The 9,092-nt window shown below is 37.2% G+C and overlaps 1 protein-coding gene across 1 annotated transcript; it reads left to right on the forward strand.

Annotated features, from left to right (window-relative positions):
• Positions 1–104: 104 nt before the first annotated feature.
• On the forward strand, positions 105–8,513 carry LOC135696236 (uncharacterized). Its single transcript, XM_065215560.2, has 9 exons — positions 105–1,729; positions 3,318–3,516; positions 3,769–3,966; positions 4,700–4,982; positions 5,404–5,823; positions 6,217–6,712; positions 7,076–7,319; positions 7,688–7,761; positions 8,226–8,513. The coding sequence occupies exons 1-9, from the start codon at positions 1,718–1,720 to the stop codon at positions 8,379–8,381; spliced, it is 2,082 nt and encodes a 693-aa protein (XP_065071632.2). The 5' UTR covers positions 105–1,717; the 3' UTR covers positions 8,382–8,513.
• Positions 8,514–9,092: the final 579 nt, after the last annotated feature.

A 9,092-nucleotide genomic window follows, 5' to 3' on the forward strand; every position in this document is an offset into this window, starting at 1 on the left:
ACCTGCTCGATTTTTGTTGGGATCTTTTTCGAATAATATAAAAAAGAGAAGCAACTTTAGTTTACGTTTTCTGCTTGGATTTGAAAAAAAGTTCTAGCTATCTTCGTGCCGAAATATAGATCCCAATTATTCGATGACCAATTGGAATTTGCTATAGAACAATATAATTCCATCATCACAATATTCTATACATAGCCCTCGAATGTTAAAAAAGGCCAACAAAGTGCTAAGTTTGGGGGTAGGCTTACCCATTACATTTTGACATACATGTTTGGTTCAAATGTTCTGTTGTCTTTTTTCTGGGATGAAAAATAACTAGGCATTAGAAGTCAGGGCTAGTGTAAATTGGTTCCTAAATACGGCAGGTTCCGAGCTAAATGTTCGGCAAAACTTCAGAATGACACAACAAATAAACACAGATATAGTTTTCTCAAACGTATATCGTTGTACGACTTGTAACACTAAGCCTTTCACAAGAGCGAAGTGTACGTGCTCACAATGCTAGCTCTAACTCTTCACTAACTCAGGATTCGTAGAGAACGATATATATATGTTAAACTAGTTCCTTGTACAAATAAAATATGTAAATGTGCTAATCTTAGGTGTCTACATAAGAGGAAAAACAAGCTAAAAAAACAATAGGAAAGTGTCTAGATACGTATGTATAAGCTGAGTCAATCCGTAGTGTAGTTCTTAAAATAATACTATAATAGAGGGTGGGTTTCCTTAGTGAAAGTGTTCCTACTAGTATACGCAATGCAACAAAGAGTGCGATGCAAGTTGACGTAAAAGAGTATGCACAAACAAGTATGACTAACGCTGGGAGAGTGGATGAATGGGGCGAAGGAAATGCGCAAACGAGGCAGGTAAGAGCGAGGCTTAGCGCTTGGAGTAGCGGTATTACACTAGAGCAGAGCAGACCTACCGAGAGAGGTTAAAATAAGTTGAATTCTGAGAAGCTTAAGACAATTTGCTCAAGATGATATTTCCAAAAAATTGAATAGCGTAATAGAAATAGATAGTGAAATCAGGCGCCAGGGACGCCTGTCAAAGCTTTTAGGGTGCAAAGGACCAAAAGGGGCAAAAATACAAAAATAGAGAAAATTCTAAATTTTTACTACCTTTGCAGTGCAGAATCCCTAGGTTTGGGCTTAACTTCCCTGAGAAAACCTTACTTGTGACAAAAATGGTTTGCTCTTTGCATTGTACAGGTCATATCTGTCATTTGCTATGACGTATTGCACAACACATAACAAGGATTTCATCTAAGGTTGACGATTTCCCCTCCCACCCATCTGAATCAAATATTCGCGATTCCACGTCACACTGTGTCCACGTACACCACGCATTTCAAATATTACACCCCTTCTACTTGTTTGTGAATCATGACACCGTTGCAATATCGCCCATCCGGCAATATCGCCCTAAACTTTGCTGATTCAAAGAGCTAATTGTTACTTGCATGTCTTTTGATAGTTAAATTTTATCCACTTAACAATCGAATCTGCCCGTGATTACACGCACAGTGATCTTAAAAGAGACGGTTCGCGCCTTGCCTTCCAACGTTTCATGTGTACTGTATTGAAAACTTGATTTGTATTGTATTTTCCACAATAACGCCTCCAAACCACCTCCCAAACCAGACAAAACAGCATATAAAGAGCTGGCATTTGCAATCAGGCATACAGTTGCAGTACAATAGACGTTCTACAGCAGCATGCCATGCAAGGTAAATTTTCCTTATCAGGTTCAGTTTCTCTAATATCTTCAAGAAATTATTGCGAATGAATATCGCTACAACGTAGAGCATGATATTTTACATTGTCAGGTACCTAACCTCGCCTCATCCCTTCCACTGGAGTATTCCAGAGCATGTTATCGCTCGACTTATTAAACTTTGATTCATTTACAAATGGCTTGGTTTCTTTTTGTCGTTATAGTATCATATCAATAAATAATTGGTATTTAATAATTGTATTGTATCGGTGTTAATAATTCATTTGATAATAGCCGTTCAAAATGGCTCCTTAATAACAATTATCTTTACGGTTGATGTTTTTTGCAAATAAGCAAAAATTTGATGCAAAGAAACTTTAAACGAAGAAACTTCAAAACCTGAGCCTCCATATAAACTTTGTATGCAAAGCCTTCATTTCCCGGTAATCTTCTTTTGAATTCTTATTAACTTATGCTAATAAACCATTAACAGCATTGGGTAACCTTTCGTAATTTGAGACAGGGCAAATTTGGATGACCCACAATTCGGGAAATTTACTATTTTTAGAAGAAAGCCTATACTTTTGAAATTGTTATAATTTATGAAAATGTGCTGAAACTTTAGCAAACGTGGTATCTTTTGACTCAGTTTGTCTGTGCCTTTAAATTCATGACATTTGCAATAAGGAAATGTGTAATTTGGGACAGCAATCTTAAAAGTAAGATATATTACCAAGAGAGAAATACAGAAAAAAAATTACCTCATTTTAATTTTTACTATCTAAATGTATATGAAGAGTTTGATTGGCCTTTGTAATAGCCGAGGTTGAGAGCAGTGGTAGGATAAAAACCCAGAAATTTTCCCAAATTACCCCGGTTTACCCTCGGCTCCAACGCAAGTTGGAAAGTTGGGGAGAAGGGAGTGTTTTGCAGCAATTTAGGGTTCATGACCCCGTGCTCCTTGCTCACTGTGTTCGTGGAACCTGGGTAGAATTCTCAAGGTAAAATATCTTTTAAAGCGGTCATGGGTATACCATATTTCTGATAGAAACACAAGCCAAACACATCTCAGCGAACGATCAGCGTTGTTTACAAAATAAATTTTTGAATTTTTCAGTGTAAATTGGCGATCTTTTGGCTTGACACACTTAAAAATACTAGCACTAATGCAAATATATGAATTTATATTTATTGTCTTTTACTTACAATGCAGCCCCAGCATCGTTCCCTGTGCACATCTGAGTTCTAAATGAAAAAAATTCTTTGTTAAAAAATCTATAGTTTCCAGTTACTTTTCAAGGCTGACCTTCTCAGGGTTTGATAAAAATCTTTCTTCCCAACAACATTATTACAAAATGGCAACATTATAGAAACATTACCGCCTGTACAAAATTTAAAAAAAATATACTCTAAAAAAGGTTTTTGAGAAACATTTTGGGACTGGACTGCCGAGCCCTAATTATAGCAAATGCCCTTGCACGTGACTTTTCTGGCTCATTCTGATTATAATAACGACTTTTTCTTGCTAATGTGCATTGTTTTATATAAGTTATAATACTTTCAATAAAGTTAAATGCATTTCGCTTATCGATTTTTTGTAGATGATTTTGAATGGGGCACTGTTACTGCTTTCTGTGAGCGCCACACTGTGTGCCAATTGGGCAGATACTGCAAGGCGCGCAGTGGAGGAGCAAGCAAAAGAAAATGAAAACATTCGACAGGAGCTCGTCAGGCTCGGAAGACAGATGATGCTACAGCAGTTTTTTACGGAGGAGCGTGTAAGGTCTGAAGGAGGTTCAGGTAAAAACTTATGTAAAGTACACATTAAAACAAAGAATAGTTGATTTGACCTAAATCATCAATTTGGCCTAAAGTAATGCAACTCAATTTGGAAAAGAAATTGTTTACGTTAACTGAAGCACGCGATACTTTTTCCCTTGTTTGCTGGTATGTCAATAAAAAATCTCATATTTTTTATTGATTGATACATTGTTTTCGAAATTCAGGGCTTTATCTTTTCATAGTTTCATTATTAATTTCATTTTTTTACAGGTCTGAAGCAAATTAGAAATCATAATGTTGGCTTGAAAAACTACTTCTCGGCGACACATTCGGGGGGTTCAATGGCAGCCATCCATGACCATGCAAATAACATTAGAACGGTAGGAATGGGTGAATTCGTGGCTGTTCTCAATGGAGTCGAATTCAGGACACGTCATAACGACTATCGTTTGTACATGGCATCCAACGGTAAGAGTTTTGAGTTTTTGCCATTCAGTAAAAGACTTGTAAAGTAATGACGTCACGAAGCAGTATTGTAGAATATATTAACTTGACTATGTTATCAAAAAAGCAGTTAGATAAATCTAAATGTTCAAAAATAGTATCTTTTACAGATTTTCTGAGATATGGTCATTGAAAGATCTGCGCTTTGTGAATGAATTACTGTTACTATGGTCTAGTTCGTTAGCTGTAGACCGAATAACCGAGGTCTGGGTGGGAAAGCGCCTGTACTCATTTGGCCATATCTTGGACATCCTGTAACACATCTGACTGATTCCACTTACTAAAAAGTATTTTATGATGCTTTTCCAGGCAATTGTGTCAAAATTCAAACATTTTAACCATAAGTTAAAAGCAGTTTGTACCAGGTTCAAAAGTCTTGCGTGTACACGAGGACGCGGTTTTTGGATCAATATAGAGCCAGTTTCTGCCTTGAGCGCAGCCGGTTTTGGTACTGATGGTATATATATACAAGTAAGTACTGGTTTTCCATCTTATTCCCTCGGAACTTTATTCTGACGTTTTATACTCTGAGGAGTGTCAGACGAAGAAGCTTTCAGTATGCTGTAAAATGTTTGCTTTTTTCAGAGCAATTTTAAAAGAAGTATTTCCTTTCCTGAAACTTTTCTTCCCAAATAAAGACGGAAATTGGGAATACGGGAAGTGGGAATTTCACCGTATTTACCAATTTTTATCATAGAGAAATCTTACCATGGGCGGCAGGACATTCCGTTCCCTGAAGTCCCTCCAGAAGTCCTGCAGCATACCGAAATCGATGACCAGGCCAAGGAAATGAGAGAATGGTTCAAAGCGTGGAGAGACCAAGATCATTCGACAAGAGATTATCGTAAATACTTCAAGCCAGTTCTTTGCTACTTGGAAGGAGCATGGACAAGGCCAGGAAATTCCATTGATGAACCATTCCACAGTGACAGACATTTCGTTGATGCAAAAAATTGGTTTGATCTCCAAGAAAAATTCAGGTATAAAAACAATCAGAGTTAACAGGGAAACCAACTATTTTGATGCTTTCACGACTTCTTTTGTTAAAATAACCATGAATTTCTATGCAATACTATCAAGTAAATCAAAGAATTTTTAAAAGGTTTTAAAACCATGGCCTAGAAAGGTGTTTTTAGTAAATAGTATCGCTACTAAGGCAGATGTGAAAACAACTTGAACTTGGAAAATTTGGGACTAAGAGTTGCCAAGTGCTAAAATACCAAATCTTCTGAAGCACAAGTGCAAGCACACCTTCCTGCCTTATTGCCAGGAATTCATGTCAAGATTCAAGTGTTCTTCTTTGAAAGCCTCGTTTCGAATTTAGTTTGCAATAACATGTAAACCTTTTTTGACGGTAAGATTAAAGTTGATTTAACAAATATTATTCCTTCAAACCTGCAGGTTCACCTCCTACACTGGCTCAAAAAGCATCCTTGAAAACCTTCCATTTCTCCCAACGACCATAATGCGATATGTAAATGAAACTATCCCCGTTTTCGCACAGTGGAACTACAGAATCAACTGTCACCCATTGAAGAAAGAGGTACCTTTGAGCAAATTCAAGCTAGTTGACGATGTCGCAAACAGAATGCGCTACAAGAGGTCCTACCATCAATATCTGCATTCAAGAGCAGCAAGATTCTCTCTAGATGACAGCGGCCAGGATCGTCCAACAACAAGGAGTTTTCTTGACGATCTTATGGAAGAAATTCCTGGAAAAGACAACTATGCAGCAGATTTGAAGGATATTGGCTTCAATGCTGAGGGGGCCACGCTCGACCCTGTCACTGGCAAGGTGAAGAACGTCGGATTCTACCACAGGTCTGCATTTTTCATTGTGTTTAGACAGTTTCTGTAGTTATAAACAGGGCTACCGTTTCTTTTCACTATGATCTGGAGGCCATTGAAATTAGGCAGCTACATTAGGGTAGAACTCAGATATGCCTTTTTGTTCCAACTGATATTATACCTCTATGAGTTTTAAATCACACAATTCACGTATTTTATTTGACCTTCGAGTATTTTACTACGTTTAATAAGCTTCTGTCATGACATCGTCTTTATTGTTAATGGTATTCGGTGTAAAAAGTCTTCAAATGAGATGAAGCAACCAGTTTAGCTTACCAATCCAGCAAAATCAGTTTTTGATTATCTAATGTATATTTTAAACCTATTACGAGTACATATGAAATCGAAGTGTACTTTGGATTTAAGGTCGTACAAAGTTTCAAGGCGAGATGCTATGGGACTCTCCCTGGTCCATCGGGGTTTCTCTGAAGAAAGCATGTTTGCTGCCATGACATCCCAAAAGGAGGTTGCAGGGCTGGAGGTGCCTAACCCTAAAAAATGTCGCTGGGTGGTTCCTCCAGGTGGAAGATGGAGAGATCGCAAGCGGGTGTGTGAAATGATTCACCAGAAATGGACATGGGCCATTCCACTGGAGGTGATCTACCTGACACCACTACATAAATGGAACCCTCTGAACATTGAGTACAAAGGAGATGCAAAGAGTGCACTAGGAAAGACGGTTACTGCTGACAGAAGATATGGCCAGTATAAAAAAGATCCGAATGACACATCAACTGCTCACAATGGAACAAACAGCCGTGCCTACTACCTCACACCTGCCAGCTTTTTCACTGGCACAGAGCAGAATACGGACGCTGCAGACACGTCTGGTCGTTATGGCAAACGTGTTCTGGATAGACAGGTAGAGATCTACTTGATTCGCTCTTTAGAATATTTAGCATAAATTTTCATATTATTATTACTTAATCTATGTAAGTTTGCAACAGAGCACGAGGCCCAAGAGCAAGACATACATGAATTATAATACACATGAATTAGGCCTCCTACGAATACATTCTATAAAAAAACAGTAATGATAGTATTTTTCAGCCCAGTATTGTAAACACTTCCAGCATAATCCTTCATTCTTCCATTCATTTTCGTCATTATGTGATATAGCTGGCTCTTTTCTTTTCATGCTTTTATTCTTTTTCCGTTTATTATCGTGTTGAGTTCTATTCTCTTTTGAAAAAAAAATTTTTAAGGTCACTTTTTAATTTCAAAGGGAAAAATACACCGGTTGATGGCCTCTGGTGTGAGAATTTCCTTACCAAATATTCCTGGAGTCGGAATATTAAGAACAAGATACCCAATTATGCCGGTCCATGGTGAAGGGGGATCAGTTTGGAAGGAGCTGAATGCATTGAAAGAGATCGTTATGAACCCAATGGCACACGAAAGAATGCTTTGGGACGGTGGAGTCCAAACTGCTGCAGATTCTGAATGGGAAATGTCACCATCGACCAAAGGTGATTAATATTTTCTGTGTTGTATTTGCGTCATTATATAAACAGGTCAATGATGCAAACTGACCTGCCTTGTTAGCAAAGACGTAGGAATCATTTTGAAAGAGGGGCACGTGCCTCTCCCGGAAGTTTCGGTTGTTTGACGTCACAGAAAATCTGTCCGTCAGGCTCAGGCTTTGATTTCATCCTGAAAACGAGCCTGTTTTTTGTAAAGCTATTTAATCTTTACTTGATAATTTTGCACAAAATTTTCTTCAGGACAATAAAACTATCATTATTTTAGCGACTGATCTCGAGATTATTCAGGGCACAAATATAAAAGTTTCTCATCAAATGAAAGGTATATATTTATATTTCGCCTTTTCTTGTAGGCTCGGAGCACACACACACTGTTTTGCTCACACCAAGTGAAATGTCCCAACTGAAAGGTGGCAGAGAGCTTCAGGTAACCCTTTTACTCCGCTTTTGTCGTAGACACTCAATAATAACATTCTTGCTTGTTTCACATATGAGCTAAATAACATCACATGTCAACAGTATTTTTGGGATGCACGCCTTCCCCACTATTAAAAGACACAACATCTTAATTCTGTTGCACACCATATCTGTTTCCCCTTGCTTTTATGAATATTCTTTCACTTCGTATCGACATTACAAAGAATATGAAGTCCCTAAATTTAAAACAAGGTGTCCTTCAAAAAGGTCCTTTATGTTATCTCACAATTCAAAGATATCCAATAATTTTCTTAGGATGCAGACATTCGGCCAACAACTGCGTAAAAATTCTCGAGTAGAGATTCCTACTGTTCTTTAAAAAATTCCCTTCTTTCCATGATTAAGATATGTCTTTGCCATTTTAGTCATCTGGCATTGCGAAATATAGCTTTGCATCTGGTTTTCACGTTATAGGTTACAACAAGTTTGGCAAATGGACATGTCCATACAGTCAAGTTACGATGGAACTCCACCAAGAACTGTATTTTCTACACGCTCTGTAGCGGCAGGCGAACGTGTAGAGATGGACACCCAAGAGACTTTGCCGAAACGATCACTGGCACAGACTAAACTTTCAGTTACTGAATCTTTTCTCCTTATTTATTTAGCAAAAGCTTCTTTCAATGTCTATTAACTTATTTTTGCACTTAATTGTATATTTGCTTTCTTTTTTGATATGTTCCGATTGTTGCTCGTTTTTAATTCAAAGTTTTCTTTTTGTGTTCAGATCTGTCTTAAAGAAAGCTCATTTTCAAGCCCTTAAAAAATTTCAGAAATTTTACCAAAGTTGCATTTGTTCTTATTGTTATATCTGATACAAATTGTAAAGTTTGTAAAGTTCAATTTTCCAGTACCTATGAAATAATTTTTGCGTCCATCAACCAATTAAGATAATAAATCATAGAGGCACCTCCTCTATTCATTAAATTTCAAAAATATTAGATACCTCATTTTATTCCTCTGTCTAGATATCGTAAACTCGACGGTTTTATTGCGATAATTTTTTTCTAGTAATCACCTTAAAATGAAATCTGTTTTTCTAATTGAAATCACCCAAGATCATTCGTGAATAAGGCTAATTACACGCTAAAATCAAAATATCATATACCAAAGTATCTTTGTTTCACGAAAAGTTAAAAAAAAACTTTAATCTATTGCTCCCAACATAGACGCTAGAGGACATTTTTGGGTGAGGCGGCTCTAGAGAAATTAGAAAACCATTATGGTAGTTTTTATGTCATTATCCTTGATGCCACAATTTCATATCATAGTTCAGCAAAA

Source organism: Rhopilema esculentum, chromosome 14, assembly GCF_057945365.1.
Source record: "Rhopilema esculentum isolate cy_ngs chromosome 14, ASM5794536v1, whole genome shotgun sequence".
Lineage (NCBI taxonomy): Eukaryota > Metazoa > Cnidaria > Scyphozoa > Rhizostomeae > Rhizostomatidae > Rhopilema > Rhopilema esculentum.